A 20,906-nucleotide genomic window follows, 5' to 3' on the forward strand; every position below is an offset into this window, starting at 1 on the left:
ATAATACTACACCTGCCGCCTGCTATCGACAGCTGTTTGACTGCTGTACTGGCACCACTGAGTGTGAGAAAGAGACAAATGCTTATCAATGCGCACAAGCAGGCCGAATATTCTAGCGAAGTGAGGTTTTTGTTAATAAATACTGAAAGTCACATCAGTTCGTGAAAAGCAACAGAAGCATATACTTCACTTGGAATTTCGTGTTAAAATATTTAAGTAAAATAAAATTAAATAAAAATGGTTCGTCGTGGACGTTCTGCTAGCCCACCACCATCGGCCAGACGGTAAGTTGGAAATTATTAAATAACGCGAGCACATTTTTTGCAAATTACAGCCGATTTTGGCCGAAACAGAAAAACAAACAACAATAAGCAGCCTAATGTGTTGGCCAATCCTAATATTTGAGCATTTCGTAATGCAACTAAAAAGGCAGACGACATATGCTTATGGCATTGTGCATTTTGTTTCTCTGCCGTCCTTAAATGCGTTTAGTATAGGTTTCTGGAAATTTCCGTGGCAAAGAGGTTTCAGTTACGTAACCTAAATTATGAGATTTTGTAAAGACTTTAGTGTCTGCAACAACAATGTTTGTGCAAAGTCCACATCCAACTAACCATAAATATATTCATTCTTTTCACACTGCAGCAGCGCACCTGCGCCCGCCCCTACTCAACATGTGCCAGCACGTGCCGCTGCACCACCACAGCCACCGGCACCCGTTGCCGCACCACCCAGTGCGGTTGGTATGCCGCAGCCGCAGCAGCCATCGATGTTCCAACAAATGGCTGCCACTGCTGGTGGCGTAGCCGTCGGATCGGCCATTGGCCACACCGTCGGCCATGGCCTCACATCGATGTTCAGCGGATCTGGTGATAAGGAAGCAGCCGCACCAGCGGCGGCTGCTGCACCACCGGCACAACAACAACAATACTATGCACAGCCGGGACAGCAAGCCAATGAGCCGCAAGGTCCCTGCTCCTGGGAAATCAAACAGTTCCTTCAATGCGCCCAAGGTCAATCCGATTTGACGCTCTGCGAGGGCTTCAACGAGGCGCTGCGGCAATGCAAGGTCCAGCACCACTTACAATAAAGGGAAGAGTGCAAGGAGCGGAGAGCAACAACAACTAATACGATAACCACATAATGCAGACGGCGAGGGAAAAGCAGCAATCGTTGCCCGTTATCAAACACTTTTAGCCAAAAAAAAAAAAACAACCCAAAAACCAACCTTTAATTTTGCGGCAAAAATGTTGAGTTATAAACAAAAAAGTTGCTTTTTCGTTTAGTTTAATATGTAAAAATTCTTGTTAAGCAGCAGTACGTTTATTTTAGTAAAAACAAATTGTTAAAGATCCTATAAAGCTTGAATATATAGAGAACTACTAGCGGCGGCATTGCTGCGAAAATCAACGAATCTTTTACGAATCAACAATACTTCATTCATATTATGATAAAACAAAACATTTATAATTAAGCACACTAATTAGAATTTACAATTATAGATACCGGGAGGCAGCTCATCTCATTTATTGAACTTTGAATTACATATTTTGCAACTCATCATAAGACTTGTGAAATAGGTTTCTAATAGTATAGCTGCCAAAATTGTCTGTTTACACTTATGGGTGACTCATTGTTGTTGTTGTTGATATATTTACGATTCCTTGACGCATTTGTTATTGTTTTCAATTGCTGCCCCAATTGTCACCGATTCTTGTGAAATAAACATCCACAATTATTGCACAACAACATCCCATCTCAGTACCATAATGTTTACGTACGATTCTTCAGTTCATATGCGTTTTAGAAAAACAAAATATACTCTTCTATTTTAAACTTTTTATAGCCTGTAGTACCCAAAGGGTAAAAGGCTTTATTAGTTTTGTGCGAATGTAATACACAGATTTTTTAAAAATTGTTCTTTACTTGGTGCAGGGTATTTAAAAGTTGAGCCCGCTCGAGTCTAGCAATCCTTTCTTCTTTTTCGTTACATACGCGGCCATGCAGTTTACTTTTTGGATATAAAACTTAAAATTTAGCAAAATCTTTAAAAATTCCAAACTTTTCTGCAGCAATCGTTCCAATGGCAGTTTTATAAAATAATGAGACTATATACATACAACTATATGGTAACAAAATTCTGCGTATGGATATGACAAGTCGGTATACCAAGTTTGTTCTCCCTAGCTGATAGGGTTCAAAAGCTCTTGGGGCTCATACAGGCGGACGAACCGACGGGCATGTGTAGGTCCATTTGACGTGCCAAGCCGATCATATACGTATGTATGTATGTAAAGATCTTTTTATATTGAAAAAATTCTATCTGCATGCACATACATTTTAGATGCCGCCTTCACTCTCTTCAGCCCCATTATCTTGGTTTAGTCTGTGTAATTCGCACTCGAAAATTCGGTTATAGAGACGATCGAGTTTCTCTTCGGGCGTCTCATCGGGCTGGGGATGGCCTGGCGCTGTCATTCCTTGCCAGAAGTTGACACGCTGGGGCTGGAAGCTGCCTTCTCCCTTTAGACGACGGCTGTAAAGCGGTTGGTCGGCCACCTTATCATAGGGTCCCGTACAGAAGGCGCCCATCATGTCCGTGCCGGGTGGAATTGGATTCTGGGTATGCTGCCAGTGGGACTTCTCGGCCGCGGGGTTACGCGAGATTGAGATTGCGGGACCGAACTGCCCTGACCTAGAAATGGAATGAAAATTTAATGACTGTCAATGACTTTTCAGAAAGTGTTACTGAAAGCTTAATTTGATGGAAATCTAGAAAATAGGCAAGTCATGCACACGTGAGTTTTTAAAACACGCAATTAAGTTTTTCCATTTTCTTATATTTTTAAAAACGGGTATACTGAATTTTTTCATATTAAAAAAATTTCACTCAGTTCGTTCTCAATTTTGAAACACGATTTTTCCACAAAGAACGGTTTGAAATCAATTTTTGGATCATTTTCTTTACAATTTCTTAATAAATACTAATTTTTAAATCACTTTTTGGCTGACATGGGTAAATTTTCTTCGTGTTGGTTTAAAAACGCATTTCTTCAATCGGCCTTCTCAATGATCTTTTAAAAGTGTGAAACACGTGCCCATCATTTTCTTCGAATAACTCTCAATTTTATAGTTTTACTTACCTAATACTAGAAGTAACTTATCCTACGTGTACTTAAAGCTAGTGACTGTGTAAACGGAAATGCTATCCTGTTGTGTCGAATTGAAGCGCCATTTTGTGGCAGTGCTGCCACCTCTGCGGAAGTTGTCTTCTTTTGTGGAAGGCTAAGCTATCGAATGGCAATCAACTGTTAGAAAACAATCGAAATCATTTCAATTTGCGAATGTCGTTACAAACACGTTAACATCAGTTCGATTTGTAATTATTTTGATTTATTGAAAACAATTAACTAAATACGGGCTGTATAACGCTATCTAAGCACTTTAGTTAGTCAATCTCAACAGCGGATACACAAAGCTTATGATCATAGAAGGAGCAGGTGGCCATATGGAGGAGCTTCTGGTCTCCCGAAGGCTGCGCCACAGTTTGCGCCCAGTCGGCGCCATAGCAAATGCTCGAGTGCTCATCGTATGTGCCCAGCAGTGAGAGTCGAGCATCGCCATCGGCAGCAGTCAGGCCAACCACACTAAAATTCTTGTACATGCAGGCGATTAGGAGGAGTTCGTCATGGACGGGATGGGGCTTGAGACGCCATATGCCGCCGTGCAGGCTCAGCTCGGCCAGAGTACGTTTCATGGCGCGCGTGTCGAAGAGGCGCAGCTGCTCGTCATAGCTGCCGGTGAGGAGCTGATGTTCGAAGCGTGGATGGCTTAGCAGAGCGGTGACGCCGGCCTGGTGTGCTTTATTCGTCCACAGACGCTGCTGCGTTCGTAAATCGTAGGCGTTTAGAAGTCCATCATCACCGCCCGTATATACACACTGCGGCGTCCATTTGTCGAAAGCGCAGGTCCAAGCCTCGAAACCGTGCGCATTCCAAGCCACCAGCTGGCGAAGCTCAGCCTGCGGCGTGTACACCAGCTGACTTATCTGGCCCAGCGAATCCGATACAATCAGCTGCAGTGCATCGCCATCTCGGCGCCAATCAAAGGCTAGAGCTAAAGGTGGCGTCTCCGACTTGCTTTCCAGCGCCAAACACGTGCGCCGCTCCAGCCGGCCACCGTCGGCGCGCAACAACTCGTAGATCTCGAGCTCGCCTATGGCATTGGCCGTGGCCAGCAGTGGTCCGCCACTCCCACGCAACGCAGGCAGCCATTTCATGTCCAGTATAGCAGCCGTATCCACACTATGCAGCCTTTCCAGTGCCCCACTGGCCGCATCAAAGCCATACAAATAGATGCGGCCCTTGCGCTTCCGATTTGCCGTCTCGCTGCCATTTTCCTCGTCTGCCCCCTCCACCAACTGGTAGGTGCCACATGCAAAGTATTTACTATGCTCCTCGTCCACTCCACACCACTCCACCGAGTCGGCCGAGTATTCGGTGTCGATGTTGTGCAGCGTCGTGAACTTCATGGCTGGCTCTACAGCTGTCCAGCTTTCGATGACATTATCGATAGCTTTCCTTTTGGCATTTATTGCTGGTTAATCATCGATAGTTCGATGTGCAATCAAATTTAAACTTTTTTGCTGAAGCTAACCAAGATGTTACTTATTGGCGTTTAACATTTAAATACAACTTTAAACAGCAGGCGAAACGGCAGGTAAGGTAATTTATTCTTCAAGATTAACTAATTTGTTCAAAGCACTGCATAAATGACCAAATTATTTGCTACAGCCATATAACTAAAATAAATATTCGTACACCAATCATTGCTATGAGAGCTTGTGAATAGTTTACCGATTTTAATGGCACTTCATGTTATAGTGAGGCACTAGTATATAAAAATACTGCCGCGTTCCAGATTTATTTAGGATATCTTTATAAAAAGAATGCTTTCTGTACTTGATCGTTTTTATATGTGATAGAGTGCGCCGATTTGATGATAAAACTTTATAGTTTCATGTGGCATTATACAAAATCTGATCGAAACGAGATTGGCTCCAGATATCTTCATAAAAAAAGAGCTTTCCTATTCAGCTATATAAAATAATAATGAGCCTATATATGGCTTGTAATCAACTTGCTCTGCGTATGTCTGATGTTTCTAACTGTTGTGGTGGAAAATTTCTTGGGGTTCATATAAACTGGTCTAACTTTTTCGACTCGGTTCATCATTCGTATCGCCTCCTTCTGCCTATAACATGCCCTTACTTACAATTAGAGTCTTCAAATAAGGTCCAGATTTTCTAGAGCTTCCTAGAAGTTCATAATCTATTTATGTACACAACAAGACTAATTTTATCCCTTGAAGTGTTTTCAAGTAATTCAGCAAGGATCTTCTTCTTATTTCTTACAACTAGTATAGGTAGTTTTTAGTAGAAAGCACCATATTGCTAATTTGTTGAAGATCTTTTAAATTGCTTGCTAGCTACCCACTAAGGCACTTGCTATGATCCCATGTTGATTCTACAATTTTAAGAGGGATAGTCCTTTATACTTACCCATGTGATGCCTTTAATGCAATGATTAGCGACCGAGACTGTCACTTGCTTCTTATTATATTTATTTGTATGATTTTTCGCTACTTTAAAAAATTATTACTTCTTTCTTTAGTGCTCTCTCTGTTTATGCGCTACATACAATACATCCATAATTGTAATCTGACTTAAGTTTAATTGTTTAGTTTAGTTGTTGTTCTGCTTGTTGTTTTTAATTATGTTTTTGCCTGTTGCTGTTGTTGTTACACTAAAAAAGTTATCCGTTATCAGTATTACCGTTACAATTTAAGTTGTTAAAAAACGTAGACATTTCTCCTCTACATTCAAATACAAATACATAATAATCGTGGTATTCCAGCGTTTGATTTCAATTTGTAAGAGATGAAGAAAGTTTAAAAAAAAACTGAACAAACAAAATGGCATATCGGTGGAAAACAAACACTAATTAAAAACACTCGAGTATGCTTTGGTTAGTTACTATTATAAATGGAATTAAATCAACAAGTTCTGTGTGACCGTATATTGCGAATTTTGTTGTTTTTCGGTCACAGTTGCTCTTAAATAAAATCTGTTAGAAATCCAAACCATTAGCAGGAATACCACCATTGATTAGCTACAAAGTTAATAGTGTGTGTGTGTGTTTGTTTGTTTGGGTGTGTTTGTAACATATACAAATATATAAGTATAATATATATGTACGAATTATATGTTGTTTTTGGATTTCCCGGATCTCACTCATAAGTATTTACTTATTTTCAATTTAGTTTATACTCTTGTTTGTTTTTTGTAAATGTGAATCCCCGCCTGAGTTACCTATCGGAGTGAGCACCAACGAATCCGTGTGTGTGTGCGCTCGGAATATCGATATATTAACGATAATTGGGCGTATACTGTTACATACATACATATACATACATAGGTTTGTGTGTGTTGTATCTGTGTGTTTGTAGTAAAATTATTAATATATACATACAAACGATCGATCGGTGGCAATCGGTAATCGAACCGATAATCGCTGTATTGCACTGTGCTTAACTGTCAACCGAACTTAAACATTTAAATGACTTGCCTATAAACTACATACATAAGATACTTCCAAAAATTCCATTCTTTCATATTCTTCATAATCATCATCATCATGATCAGCATTATCATTAATAATCATTAACCAACACAAATGTTCTATCTGATAAGCCTACTTCCGGACACATTTGTGCCCGAGAGGACTTTTACAGTTATTGTACAAAAACGCCTTCTATATAGCTATTCATATAGATGTGTGTATATATATATATATAGATATATACTATATATGTATAAGTAGTTATGTTTTATGTAAGTAATATGTATGCATATGATAGTTAGTGTCTGGCGCAAGCGTCCCAGTTTGTGTGTGTCTCTGTATATATATGTATGTTTTGTCTATATTGTCAACTGTACATTCCTGAATGCCAGTTCAAACGTTCCTTGGCTCTCGCTCTCTCCCTCTTTTTCTATCTCTCTCTCTCTCTCTCTGTGCTCACTTCTCTCTCACACACTAGCTTTCTCTCTCTCTCTCTCGCTTTTGCTCTCTTCCAAACAGAATTCTTAGCGCAGTGTGAACCGCCTTTATTTTTTTAACTGTTAGCTGCCTTAGTTGGCTCGAAGTCAGGAAATGTCCACGGATCTGGCCATGACTGGGTATTTGGTGCGGTTCCTGCGACACGTGCGCGAATCTCATTTGGTCTTCATGACAATGATGGGCTCTAGAATTTTGAGCATGTCATTGTTTTCGCCGGCACCGCTGCCTCCAGAGCCGCCAGTGGCTGAATTGGCCCCGCCACCTCCACTGCCGTAATCCTTCACAGATTGCAGCTTGTAGCTCTGATGGTGCTGGTTGAGGGCTAAAAGGCGCTGCTGTTGCTGTTGATTGAGCACGATGGCCTCGTGATGGGCCTGCTGCTGTTGCTGGGGCTGAAGAGTTCCGGTAATTTGTTGCAGCTCGTGCTGCTGGAGCTGGAGGGTCGCCAGTTGTTGATCGTTGGAGGCATCGCCATCGAGCTGCGAGTCCGTCTTCACAACAGTGACGAAGGAATCGTTGCCGGGACCGCCGGCACCGCCATCGTACAGCTGATGCTCGTGCTCGGACTGCTCCTCCTCGGTCTTCCCATGGAACTCGGTGCTGGCATTGCTGCTGCGACGCGGCGTGTGACTGCGCATGCGTCGAAGGCGCGCATACTCGGCCTGTTTGGAGAGACGCTCCTTGCGCTCCTCGCTGGTCTCGGTTGCTCGAATTTGGGCGCGCTTCAGACGCGCCCGTTCGCTCAGCTTTTGAAGGCGTGCGGATCGCTGCTCGGGTGACTCATTGGCACGAACAGCACGCTGGTGAGCGGCCATTTTATCGAGACGGAGTCGCTTCTCCTCCTCGGTTTCGTATTTGTTGGCGCCGCTGCGTCGAGGCGTTGCCGGAGCGCTACCGTCGCTGCTAGTGGCCGCATCCGTTGCTGTGGAATGTCCATGAATGTCCAGTTGACCACGTCCGCGACGCTGTGCCACCAGCTGGGGCGTGGCGAGCATTTGGTTCAGCTCCTGCTCGAATAGCGTGTTCGCCTTGAGCTCCTCGCCGCCGCTGCTGCTGACCAGGTGGGCGATGCTGCTCTTTCTAGGGCGACCGCGGACCATTTTTGGAAAATCCTGTACGCATTGCTGCTCCTGCTGCTGTTGTTGTCCCAGACTGGCGGCGATCGGATTGGTAGCGGCCGCTGTCAACAGATTGTATTGTCCGGGTCCGGCAGGACTCTGGCCGCCGCTATTATTTGCAAAATGCACGGGCGTGAAGGGCGGCGGCACCGTATTGGGCCCAATGCCCAGCTGGAAGCTATTGTGATACATGGGATAGTAAGCGGTGGTGGGCGTGGCAGTGCTACCGCTAACAACAGCGCTCGTCGTAGTCGTCACCATGCCCGCAGCCGTCGCATTCGTGTTGGCCGTCGGGAATGTGGCCAAATAGGGGAACTGATTATAGAGGGCCGTGGGCGGATTCTGTATCTGTCCGGGCTTTAGTCCCTTCTGCTGCTGTTCGGCTGCTGCCGCCACAATGACCTTGGCCTCGTTCTGTGCCAGACCAACAGACCCGCTGTCGTTGGCACCGCCGTCGTTGCCCCTCGCATCTGTATTATTGTTTGACTGCAAAGAGTGGGAAGAGAGCAGAGAGAGAACGAGAACGTGAGACAGAGTGAGTGAGAGAGAGTGTCTGGGTGTTCATAATTTTCATTTGTGTGCGTGTGACAGAGAGATGCAGAGAGAGAGAGAGAGGTAGAGAGAGAAAGGGACATAGTTGTAGCTCAACAAGTTGCAGTACAACCGTTAATTACAATTAAATTTATAATATTTTTATAATAATAATAATAATAACAACAACAACAGAGAAATGAAAGAGACCAACGGTATTAACAACAGAGGCCAAGGGACCCTCACTACCCATCACTTTTACCCACATCCCGCAACCACAGGCGCCAGCGACAGCAACAACAACAACAGCATTCATATACACACACACGCACACCACAGCAGGTAAATGAATTGTAGACGGTTTTTGTTTTGTTTTTTTTTTTTGAAATTCTGGGCATGCAGTCGATGCAATAGATTTTAATATTGTTTCGGATTCGGATTACAAATACAAAAAACATTTTACACACACGATTTTTCAATTGATTTAGTAGTAGTAGTAGGTATGTATGTACGAGTATGTATGTAAGCTTTTCATCTTTGATTGATTAACAACTGCATCATCAGCATCATTATCATCATCTTGCTTTGTTTCATTTGTGTGTATTTCTCTAAAATATAATTTAAAGTAATTCTCTACAATCATATCGTTTGTTTTGCTTTACGACTACAAATGTTATGTCTATATCGGGTATATTTGTATCTGTATATGGTGGTATTGTGCCCTAGACCCCAAGGCATTGCTGTCCCAAAAAGTTGTTTCGCAATTCATTTAAGGCGTACGTTTTAAATATTCTTCAAAAAAAAAAAAAAAAATCATTTCGAATAAAAACAATGAAGCAAGAAGAAAATGGGAACTGAAATCAAACACGCATTTAAATGTTTTGATTGATTGATTGATTGGATTGAATAAGACGCATATTATTGTCTTCTGAAATGAATGCGCCAACAACTTCATTTTTATTGTTTTTTGTCTATTCTGTGATCCGTGTAATTTTATTCTTTTTTAAATTAAGTGATGCATGTGAAGTATTCGGCATAGATAGAAGCGTTTTTAATTCTTCGGGGATTGTTTTCTGCATTTTTTCTTCAACTAATTAAATATGCGCTCGTCATAGATAGAGTTTTGAAAGTTTTGAGCTGTTGTCTTCAACTAACTAAAGATATTTTAATTGCAAATTCTTTCCAACCCGGCACAGATCGACATTCATTTCCATTTTTCGAGGATTGCTTTGAAATATTGAAAATGTATTCAACTAACTAACAAATTTTTAATGGTTCTCTGTTTTAACTAACTACTACTTGATTCATTTGATTAGAAATTCTTTGCACTCATCCGTTATTGTTTTTACCGATCTCGCATAACATTCCCAGATATACCCTAAATATAGAAATATATAATTTTTTTGGCTTACAAATGCTGCATGTGTGCTCTTTAATTTTTTTTTTTTTTGTTTGAATCTTCATCTTCACTTTATCCGAGTTTATATTAAATATGAAACTTGCTTAAATCTAAATTGAAACTGAAATCCACTTCAAATATGAATTTAATTAAAACTTTGAATTTGAAACTCGTTGGAAATTTCAGTTTGGATTCTAAACTAAATACGATGGTTACACAAATGATTGTTATTTGCTTTCTTTCATTTGATCATAGAAACTTAATTACGAAACTTATTTTCGAAAATTTCAATCGAAAACTAAACTGGCTTATTCAAATTGAGTTGAGATTTAAGAACTAAAAGCTTGCAATGGGGATGATAAACCAGTGCAAGAGAAGCGTTGTCTCGTCTCTCTGAAATCTCAAGCGAGAGATGATAGAAATCTTTTTTAAAGTTTACGAAAGCTATGAGCTTAAGGAACATAAAAGTCCGCTCGCTGGATATCTGCACCGCTTATCAAAAAAATTTTTTGCAACAACATTTGTTTGTAATGTTTTTGCTTTCTCCGCGTGGGTTTTAAAACAAATATTACTTTAGAATGACACTTTTGTTTTATCGTAAATTCTGTTTTATGCCGACTACTCTACATACTACACATATACATAATATATATATATACATATATATATTTATATCTATATATATATATATATATGTATGCATCTACTATATATATATATATGCTGTGTAAGTATGTGTGTGTGTTTGTGTGTGTGAAATGGAGGTGTGTGTGTGTGAGTGTGTGTGTTTATACATATCTGCGATTACAGGAAACGGAAATGAATGAACGACTCAACGATATTGTTGCTTAGAGGCGTCGATCATGGCTGGAAGCTGTTGCTGTGCTGCTCCGAATATTTATGATGATGATGAAGATGTTGTTGTTGTTGGTAGTGGTGGTGGTTGTGGTGGAGGTGGTTGTGGTGTAGAGAGTGTTGTACATGTTGTTGTTGTGGTGATGATGATGTTGTTCATGTTTTTGATGATGATGATGATGATGGTGGTTTTTTGGTGGTGGTGGTGTTGGGTCAGCAGACGACGGGAGAATTGCTGTTGCCTGTGCAGAGTGTACTTTTTTCTGTATTTATTTCTTTTTTCATTGTTCTTTTTTTTGTTTTTTTTTTTTTTTGTTTTGCTGAAGTCTAGGGACCAAGTGCCTGGCTATTGGCCCGATAGCTTCGATCTCTGCAAGCAAAATAAATTTGAGTGAGGATTTGTATGCATGTATATATGAGTATATATAAATATATATATATATATGTGTGTGTATATGTGTGATTGTGTATGTGCGCGCCTGACAATAACAATAACAACTACCGGCAAATAATGAACCTATTGTGGCGCCTGCGCTGGCGGTGGCGGCGGCGTCGTCGTCGTCGTCATCGTCGCTGTCGTCATACGCACCTGAAGTTCCTGCTTCTTGGCGTATTTGTGCTGATAGAACTCGAGCGGATTGGCAATGCCAAAGTGCGGTACATGGGCGGCCTGCAACAGTTTTGTGGCTGTTGCCCCCTTGCCGGTTGGATCATCGCCATAGATTTGTTGCACAAATATGCTGCCAGCGGCCGAATCGCTGCCGCTGCCGCTACTATCGAGCAGAGCTGCCGCCACTTGTTGCTGTTGGCCACCACTCAAAGCATAGCGTGCATTTTGTTGCTGCTGTTGCAACTGCTGCTGCTGCTGTTGTTGTTGCTGCTGCTGCTGTTGCTGATGCTGCTGTTGTTGCTGCTGCTGGGGCGATGGCTCCTGCTTTAGCTGGACAGCTGGACGGAGCGTTGTGGGAGTTATAAACATATTCTGACCCATATACTCAATGGGATTACCAGTGCCGGCAACAGCGGCGGCTATTGCCTGATGTTGCTGATAGGCAGCTGCTGTTACCAGAGGCTGCTGCTGCTGTTGTTCTTCATTGGCCGCTGCGGCGGCGGCAGCAGCAGCAGCAGCCGCTGCAGCAGCCACTGCTGCCGCACTGGTCCCAGGTCCGTTGGCCAATGTTGTTGTTGTTGGCTGGGTAATTGCAACACTTGCCTGATTTAAATTATTTATATTATGCTCATTATTATTACAATTGGCAGCTGCGGCGGCGGCAGCTGCAGCCGCAGCAGCCAGCACTTGCTGCTGCTGTTGCTGATGGGGATTTGTTGCCGCTGCTGCTGCTGCTGCTGCCGCGGCGGCGGCTGCCGCTGCTGCTGCTGACGACGACACCACCACCGACGACGACGAAGAATTGTTGTTGTTCTGTATAGTCTGTGCATTATGCCCTTGCACATGCTTCAAAAGTTTTTTCTTTTCTCTGACCTTTTTGGCGTAATCATTCAGCTTTCTCAGTCTTTCCTTGCGCTCCTCGACGGACTCGCTGGCGATGCGCTGACGTGCGCGTGCCGCCATTTCGGCAAGCCGTATTTTGCGCTGCTCGACCGTCTCGCTGGCTCGATACATGCGCATGCGCTCGGCCAGCTTGGCCAAACGCTTCGCACGCTGCTCGGGGGATTCCATGGCGCGTCGCAGACGCTGTCTTGCCGCATTGCGTACCAAACGCATGGCACGCTCCATTTCGGATTCGTTTTGGCGCCGCTGGCGGTTCGCCTCGGCATTACGTAATAGACGCTTCCGATATTCGTCTTCGCTTTCACGCTGCCTTCTCTCGCGCATCCTCTCAGCATTTCTGGCCAGACGGCGTTGGCGTGCCTCCGGGCTCTCGTTCCAGCGCTGCTGATGCTGATGTTGCTGCTGCTGGTGTTGTTGTGAATTGGGGGCCGATGAGCTGGTGGTGGAATTGGCTGTACCCAATGGTGTTGGCGGCGGCTGTTGCTTCAGCGACAATGGCTGTGGGTAAGCGGGTAGTGTTAATTGTATTTGTTGCTGCTGATGTTGTTGCTGCTGTTGAAATTGATGTTGCTGCTCTTGCTGTTGATGTTGCGGCTGCAAATGATGGTGCTGCTGTTGAAATTGCTGCTGCTGCTGCTGTTGTTGTTGCTGCTGCTGCTGCTGATGCTGCTGTTGTAGCTGAATCTGTTGATGATGCGACGACAATGGTACCAACAGCGATGGATGCTCAATGAGTAAGCGTGCATTTGGGCCATTTATTGCAAGTAGTTGCGTTGCGTAGTGCTGCTGTTGTTGCTGCTGCTGCGAATGCTGCAGCTGGTCAAGTGTCGGCTCTATTTTTATCCCATTGGGATTTGGTTCCATTATTTGGCGAAACCGTAACAACAATCGAAATTGTCGTCGACGTCAGCTCAATTCCTTGCTGTTGTTGCCGTTACAGTCAACAATGCCCAATGTCCTGCTCCAGATCCTGCGTCTGCTCCTGCTTGCTGCTACTCTTCTTCTTGTTGCTGTTGTTTCTGATTTTATTGCTACTGCTGCTGCTGCTGTTATTGTTGTTTTCTTTTTGGCTGCTTCTGCTGCTCGTTAGAGAACTTTTTGAACTTTTTTGACGCCGCATTTAACAGCCGTTGTTGTTGTTGCTGCTGCTGCCGCTGTTAGTGCTGTTGTTGTTGGTATTGTGGCGGCTTTCAGATGGTGGCGCTTTTTTGGCGGCCCCAAAATTGCAGTTATATAAAAAATGAAAAATGCGCTTAAATGTCGTTTATATGCTTCTCTCTGTATGTATGTATTATGTATGTACGCTTGCATGTGTGAGTGCGCGCGTTTATAACAACTTTAGATTCCTCCTCTCCAGCTCACTCCAGCTTGTACACACTCGCTGTGCGCTACGTTTGTTTGTCTTTTTTTAGTTGCTGTGTTTAGCGGCGTTTTCTTATGCGCTGCGCTCCGCTTGTTTTGCGCACTTTAGTGTTGCGCGCCCCCGCCTTTTAGCCCAAGTTGTGCGCCTCTGCGTGTTGTTATCAAGTAGAATATTGCAATGCGTTTTTATTACTTTGTTTGCTATAAATTGTGTGTGTCTCTTGGTATTAACTTTTTTCTTCACTGTCGGCCAGGATTATTGCAATGCTTCTGCTTCTGTTTCTGCTGCTGGTTGCGATCTTCCTCTTCCTTCTACAGCACTCGACTCGTCGTCGCATTGCACATGCAAATGTCAAAAATCATTCATAATGCACAAAAGATGGCAACAAATGGAATTACATATTGGGTTTGCGTCTCGGCTAATTAAATTGCGCACCTTTTTATGAACGCAGCTGGTTGGCAATTGTTGTAATATTAGCGCTTTGCTTATTGTGCACTATAATTTTTTGGCTTTTTACGGCGTTTTTTTATTTCTTTTTCGTTTAAAGTGCTTGCGCGTGCTTCTTCTTATTTCATAGTAAATGACAATTGGCGGTGCTGCTGCTGCTGCTGTAGCTTCCAATGAATATACGGTTTCCAGTGCTTCCAATCGATTTTTCACATGATTATACGTATCTACACGCACACACATCTACCTACTTGTATATGTATTTATGTCTATATGTACATACTCAAGTGCGAGCGACACACATACAGATCTATGTTTGTATGTACATTAACGCGCGGCTGTATCTAAATGTATGTATGCATGAATCTTGTATCTATCTGTATGTGTCGTTGTGTTTCATAAATATTTTGAAAATATGTTGTTTTATTTAATTCATTTATTATATTCTTATTGCGCCACTTTATATTCTACTTCAATGTCCACAATGATTTCATGAATGTTGCACTTTGGTTTTGTTCTAGCAATATTGAATTTGTCGGCTTTTTCTGTTTTTTTCCTTATATTTTTTTTTCTTTTGACACGGTAGCCTGAAAATAATCTTGGCAACAAACAGTTTACAGTTAGGTATTTATTTAGTCTTCACATTTTCATTGCACAGTTGACGCGCTCGTTTTTTTTATAACAGCGTGCGTTTTATACGTAGTTAACAACAAAAAAATGAAAAACGCGCAAAATTTCCGGCAATGCGCGCAACTCAACTCTGCGCCGTTTTCAGTACGCACACAACAATACATTAAAAAAATGTAAATACAACTGGATGTGCGTGTGTATGTATACAAGCGGCGGCTGTGGGCAGCGAATGACATTGGAAGTAAACTAGTGTTATCGTTGCTGGTCATCAACCGATGCTATCGATAATCAATTCACATGCAGAGTTGGGTGTTTTTTTTCTTCTATTTTTCGAATTCTTCGTTAGCGCCAAACCAATTACATAAGCAAATTAACTGTCATATTGCTGCTTTTAAACTTAGCAGCGCGCTAGCAATTCAAAGATATACATACATATGTATGTATGTATCTATGTATGGACTGGGATTTCATTTAAAAGGCCGGTTCGGTTAAAAATTGTGAATGCAACTTTATTCAAGTATTCATTTGTTTTGTTTGTTTTTTCTCATTTTCTTTTAGTTTTGTTTTTCATTTTGTGTGTGTGTTGTGTTTGTGTGTGTGTATTTTTGTTTAGTTTACATAGAATATTACATTACAAATGTATTCATAATTTTACATCAAAATAATAGTTGAAAGGAGTAAGCAAAAAAAAATAATTAAACAATTTGAAATTTCGACTAGAACTTAATAATTAAGTTTAATTTATCATTATTAATATTAATTGTTTTGCTTTTGTTTTAATTAATTATCTCGTCGTTTTTTGTGTTCTTTTATGAAAGATTGTGAAGATTAACTCGTTTCATTTTTTTTTTGTTTTTTGTGTGTTTTTTTCTTAATTCTTTCTTTTTTTATAGAGTGGCATTTGGGCGTGGGTGTGTGTCTCTGTGTGTGTGTGTGTGCGCGTTGCGTGTGTGGAGTGGCTTCGAGTGTTGCCTCAACCATATGCCCGCCTTATATGTATGCCTTGGCAACGGACCACATATGTACATATCTACGTGCGTGTGTGTGTGTGTTTGTGTCTGTAATACTCGTATTATATGTGATTGCTGATGTCCGTTTTCGTGCGGTGTGCCTGCGCGTACGCCTGTGTGTGTGTATTACAAATTATATAAACACATACACACATACATGCTCAAGCACACCCCCCCAAATAGTGTGAGGAGGGTTGGTATTTTACTTGTATGCATTAGGGTGTTTCATTTTAGGCAATTTATGTTTAAAACTAAATAAAATAGTTACTGGAAGATTCCTGCAAGCGAAACAGATTTTCAAATCAAATCTAACGGCCACAGAATTAACAGCTTGCACAAATTTCCATTATTGTAACACATGTAGGTTTTTAATATGTAAATCGCTATATGTGTGTATGTATGTATGTATGTGAGTTGTGTGTGTATGTGTGTGTGTAAAGCTGCCATTCTCATGAGAACTGCAAATAAAATCAATAAAATTTGTGATTTAATGCACCAATTACCCATTTGCTGCCACACATTCGAAAGTTGTTTTCCTACTCAACCGTCCTGCAATGCAGATATACAACAAGTCGTTATTAATACAGAGGGATCTTAACAATGGGGAAGAGCGCTACATGTTAGACTTTACAAATATAAATTCACTAAAACGTTTAGTCAAACAAACATAGTATCTAAAAAAAAAAATTGTTAATATACGTAAACAATTAGTCATAAGTAGTTGTGGGAATTGCAGCTCAGCAAAGGCCCAAAGAAAGTTAGAATAAATATGTTTTTTCTATTGCTAGAAAATGGAAATTCAAATAAAATTCAACCTTGAAGTAGGAAGCGAAGTACATACAAATGGAACCGATCTGTAATTCCAACTAGTTGTGTTGAGTTGCTTCCAAAGGTCAATTTGAATTTTGTTTTTTTTTACACATAAAAATTAAATAATTTTTTATGGCTTTTCTACCTGCTTTTTTATTTTTTTTTTTTATTTCTAAGTCTGAAAAGTTAAGCTATAGTACGATCTAAAGTGTCCCCGCAAACATTGAAATGTCCTTGAAGTTCGACAGATTTGTTGTGCGACAGAAAATGGGTTAATGGACGAGGGGGTGGCGGAGCGAGGGAGAAAAGTGCTGCCAATTTGCTGCACTTGTTGCAGCGCGGGAAACTCCAATTGGAAGAGGGAACATTCCAATCTGGTTTGCATTTCTTCTTCTATGTACAGTTTGTGTTTGTGTGTGCGTGTGTGTGTTTGGTCCTTTTTCTGTTGCTAACAAAACGAATCACCCTGATTTTTGGGACACTCGCAGCACATACGCTACGTATGCTGGTGTTATGAGTGTGTCTGTGTGTGTGCATGTATGGGCTTGTGGGTGGGTCGGTGGTTGTATGGGTTGGGGTTACACATGTGGGGATGAAGTTTTTGCTCGACTTTAACATTTTGCTGTACTTTGTGTGAGTTCTTGGGGTTTGGGTTCGGGTTGCGGATGTGTGCTTGGCTGGCTCGGGGCGGTTTGGGTCTTGGGGTTGGGCTGGGTCTTGGGGTTGGGCTGGGTCTAGAGCTGCTGTAAGCGTATGTGTCTGTGTATTTGTGTGTGTATCTGTGTGCTCGTCTGTGTGTGTGTGTGTGCGTGTGAGGTGACGTGCATAAATTTACACATGACTATTTTCTACATGTATTGTATGTATATATATTGTGTGTGTTCTGTATATAATATATGTATATATATATATATTTGTTTTTTATATATATAACTATATATATCGTACGAATATAATGCATGCATTATAAAAATACTTTACTCTTCATCTTTCATATTAATGTTAACTTAAAAAAAAATTGCCGGCGCTATATTCTAAAAAGTGCCATCATCTTCATCTTCATCATCATTATCATTATCATAATCATCATTATTCATTATTATTATATCTGTTCCTGCTCCCACATACGATCGATCCGTACAACTGGTTTCATCTAAACTTTATGATTTCTTTTTTATGTATACATATATTTATATAGATTTTATTTCCTTATTCTTCATTTTCTTCTAACTCTCCTCGACCTTTCTCTCTCGCTCTCTCTCTCTCTTTCGTTCTCTGTCCCTTTCTCTGCTTCTTCATTTACTTAGCTGTCTAAAACGACGACGTTGATGACGTTGCTCCATCAGCTGTTTCTGCTGCTCCCCCTGTACCGGACGCTCTGGTGCTTCCGGTGCCAGGTTAAGTCCGAGGTGCTCGAGCCGTCCAGGTTCGTCTGCTGTCTACTGTCTGTGTCTGTGTTTATCTCTGTCTGTGTGTGTTCGTTTGTTTCTGTATGTGTGTGTGCTTACCAACAATCCGTAAGAGCGCTTAATCCTCTCTAGATTTACGGCAACGACGACTGCTTGGACTGCTTGCTTGCTTGCTTCAGCTGCTTGGTGCTTACTTGCTGCCTTCCTATCGTTCCAGAACTCTGCTCATTTGTATTTGTCTGTATGTTACACATATGTGGGCTTTGGGTGTGTCCGTTTGCTGATATTTTGCTGGATCTGGGAAGAGTTTTCTCTGGTACTGTACTACGGTCTTATGCTATTGTTGTTGTTATTGCTATTGGTATTGTTATTGTTGTGGTTGGTTACCTGTCGCTGCTGCCACCATCACCACCATCGCCACCATGGGCGTGAGTACAATTGTGTGTCCGTGTAGAGGTGTGTGTGTGCGTGTGTTTCTGTTTGCTTGTGTGTGTGTGTGTGTGTGACGTGTCTCGGCAAACGAATAACGAATTACGGTTTCGTTTGTTGTGATTGAGTTGTTGTTGTTGCTGTTGTTGTTGTTTTTTGTTGATTCTGCTCCTCCTAGTAGCCCTTCAGCCGATCCGCTAGCGGCGGTTTTATAACCTTTGGCGCACTTGCGCGCGCAACTCGCATACGTTCCGCCGCTTTTGCCAGCCGCTTTTTACGCTCCTCGGCGGTCTCACTGGCGCGCCTTAAGCGCTGCCGGGCGGCATTCTTCATCAGTCTTAGGGTTCTTTGTACTTCGTTTTCGTTCTGGCGCCGTATCCGATTCGCTTCGGCATTTTTGGCCAAACGGAGGCGATACTCCGCCTCCGATTCCTTGGCCCGTTTCTCACGCATACGTGCCGCGTTACGTTCCAGACGTCTTTCGCGTGCCTCAACGGATTCGTTGCTCCGCCTTCTGGCTGCTTTTTGGGCGCGTGTCGATTGATGGCCCGCTCCGCCGCCAACGCCGACACCACCGACAACAACAACGCCTGTGGAGAGATGATGATGCAAAGGATGCGGCGCCTGCTGCTGATGCTGGCCACCAACAGTTGTGTCTTGCGGATGTTGTTGCTGGTGTTGCTGTTGTTGTTGCTGCTGTTGAGGATTGGCCGATTGCTGTTGTTGTTGCTGCTGCTGCTGAAAGGTATTCTCCAAATTCAAAACGGCAGCGACTGTGGCACTATTCGCCGTAGCGGTATTCGCACTACTGTTACTGGCGGCGGCAGCAGCAGCAGCGGCGGCAGCAGCGGACGCAGTGTTTCCTGTGGCGGCGGCAGCAACTGTCGTATAGTTGTTATATTCTATAAGTCCCCTGTTACTTGGGTAGAGATGGTGCATGGGATTTTCATAGTTGAGGTATTCCGGCTTTATAAAGAAGGGATCGCGTGCGGTGAGCGGCGCCGTTGGCGAATTAAGAAAATACAAACGGCTGTGATGATCTGTGGTTATGCTCCCTCCGCCTCCCACACCCGCGGACATCGAGGGTTTGTGCGCTTGGTCGCGACTATTTGCTGTCCGATTGCAGTTAGCACGAATTTTCTATCTCGGCGCCCGGCAATTTTGCCTGCTGCGCGCGTTCTGCTTGCCCAATAATTGCGTATCGATGTTGCGAATGGTGTTTATTATTTTTGCGCTTATTTTTTTTTACGAATTTTAACGCGTATTGCAACACAATTAACTGGCCAAAAAAATGTAGCGAGTAAACAACAAAAGCGACATAACTAATCAATATGGAAAAAAACTTCCATATATTCTGGTTGGAAGCTTCCACGATACATTACACATACACACACACAAGTACGCATGCACCATATTCGCATGGAAGTTAACGGCGGTGGGCCACCACTTCCAGTTTCCAATTGTCAAAAACAAGCCGGCAGTCGTTAGTGCTGCCAACTCCATGCAATGCTGTTGGCATACTAGCAAATGGTAGCACAGTTACCAAAATTCGACCATCTGGTAATGTTCCATGAGGTGCTGCCGCTGATATAATTCTGTTTGCGGTCCACTAACGACATTTAAAGCTGCTTCACCAGTCTAATGTGAAATCTTTTTACCATTCACTCGAGGGATTAGTTGCATTCAATTGTTTATATTATACTCGGTTAAAATGAGTTCGCCTATTATGAGAGTTTATAATTATTCATTGATAACAAATATCAGTCTTCGAATTTACGAAAAACAGCTGTTTTCTCCGCGTAGGTCGATTACACACGATACAAACATGATTGCATGTAATGGGAATAGGATGATGTTCAAATTGATAAGATAAGATCTGAAACCGCTGCTCTTGCTCATCCACAATAACAAGACCCCCGTTGTAAGTCCTTTTTTTAATTAAAACTTTTAAAACCAATTAAATTTTTAATTGGTATAAATCTACCAATCTTTTAGCTCAACAAATTTTATTGGAAGTCATGTGGAGCAGTTGGGCTTGTGTGTTGTGTGAGTGGTAGCGGTCTCCAGTGCTGTACAACTATCGATAGTGGCGCCATTCGATATTATCGTTTTTATTTTTTGATTAATGAAATTATGCAGACACTTAAATGTATTTATTTCCAGTCGATTTTTTTAAGGGTTAGCAGCATGTAAATGTATTTTGCTTTTAAAAAATAGTATTTCTAATGGTCATTAACTATTAATATTGCGGTATTCCACATATACAAATATTTT

General features: G+C 42.1%; 4 protein-coding genes across 6 annotated transcripts; 1 reads left to right on the forward strand and 3 right to left on the reverse strand.

Moving 5' to 3' along the window:
• The first annotated feature begins 136 nt into the window (after positions 1 to 136).
• LOC115629659 (coiled-coil-helix-coiled-coil-helix domain-containing protein 2-like) lies at positions 137 to 1,410 on the forward strand. Its single transcript, XM_030526172.1, has 2 exons — positions 137 to 284; positions 646 to 1,410. Exons 1-2 carry the CDS (start codon positions 238 to 240, stop codon positions 1,088 to 1,090), a joined length of 492 nt encoding a protein of 163 aa, XP_030382032.1. The 5' UTR covers positions 137 to 237; the 3' UTR covers positions 1,091 to 1,410.
• Positions 1,411 to 3,376: 1,966 nt separating this feature from the next.
• LOC115629682 (diphthine methyltransferase) lies at positions 3,377 to 4,538 on the reverse strand. The gene has a single exon (XM_030526204.1). It carries the CDS (start codon positions 4,529 to 4,531, stop codon positions 3,449 to 3,451), a length of 1,083 nt encoding a protein of 360 aa, XP_030382064.1. The 5' UTR covers positions 4,532 to 4,538; the 3' UTR covers positions 3,377 to 3,448.
• Positions 4,539 to 5,605: 1,067 nt separating this feature from the next.
• LOC115629652 (RNA polymerase II degradation factor 1) lies at positions 5,606 to 14,991 on the reverse strand. The gene is given in 4 exon segments (XM_030526162.1): positions 5,606 to 8,722; positions 11,611 to 12,152; positions 12,335 to 12,414; positions 12,416 to 14,991. Coding segments are annotated over 4 exon segments (3,054 nt in total). The 5' UTR covers positions 13,399 to 14,991; the 3' UTR covers positions 5,606 to 7,273.
• An 840-nt stretch (positions 14,992 to 15,831) lies between these two features.
• LOC115629679 (transcription factor SPT20 homolog) lies at positions 15,832 to 19,923 on the reverse strand. Of its 3 annotated transcripts, none has more exons than XM_030526201.1 (2): positions 18,591 to 19,923; positions 15,832 to 18,500 (listed from the first exon to the last, which is right to left on the reverse strand). In XM_030526201.1, exon 1 carries the CDS (start codon positions 19,710 to 19,712, stop codon positions 18,807 to 18,809), a length of 906 nt encoding a protein of 301 aa, XP_030382061.1. In that variant the 5' UTR covers positions 19,713 to 19,923; the 3' UTR covers positions 15,832 to 18,500; positions 18,591 to 18,806. The 3 variants fall into 3 exon arrangements, with proteins under 3 accessions (XP_030382061.1, XP_030382062.1, XP_030382060.1); XM_030526202.1 differs by having other exon boundaries at positions 15,832 to 18,540; XM_030526200.1 differs by having other exon boundaries at positions 15,832 to 16,442; positions 18,303 to 19,923.
• Positions 19,924 to 20,906: the final 983 nt, after the last annotated feature.

This window comes from Scaptodrosophila lebanonensis, unplaced genomic scaffold (assembly GCF_003285725.1).
Source record: "Scaptodrosophila lebanonensis strain 11010-0011.00,11010-0021.00 unplaced genomic scaffold, SlebRS2 tig00000161-arrow-arrow-pilon, whole genome shotgun sequence".
In the NCBI taxonomy this organism is placed as follows: Eukaryota; Metazoa; Arthropoda; class Insecta; order Diptera; family Drosophilidae; genus Scaptodrosophila; species Scaptodrosophila lebanonensis.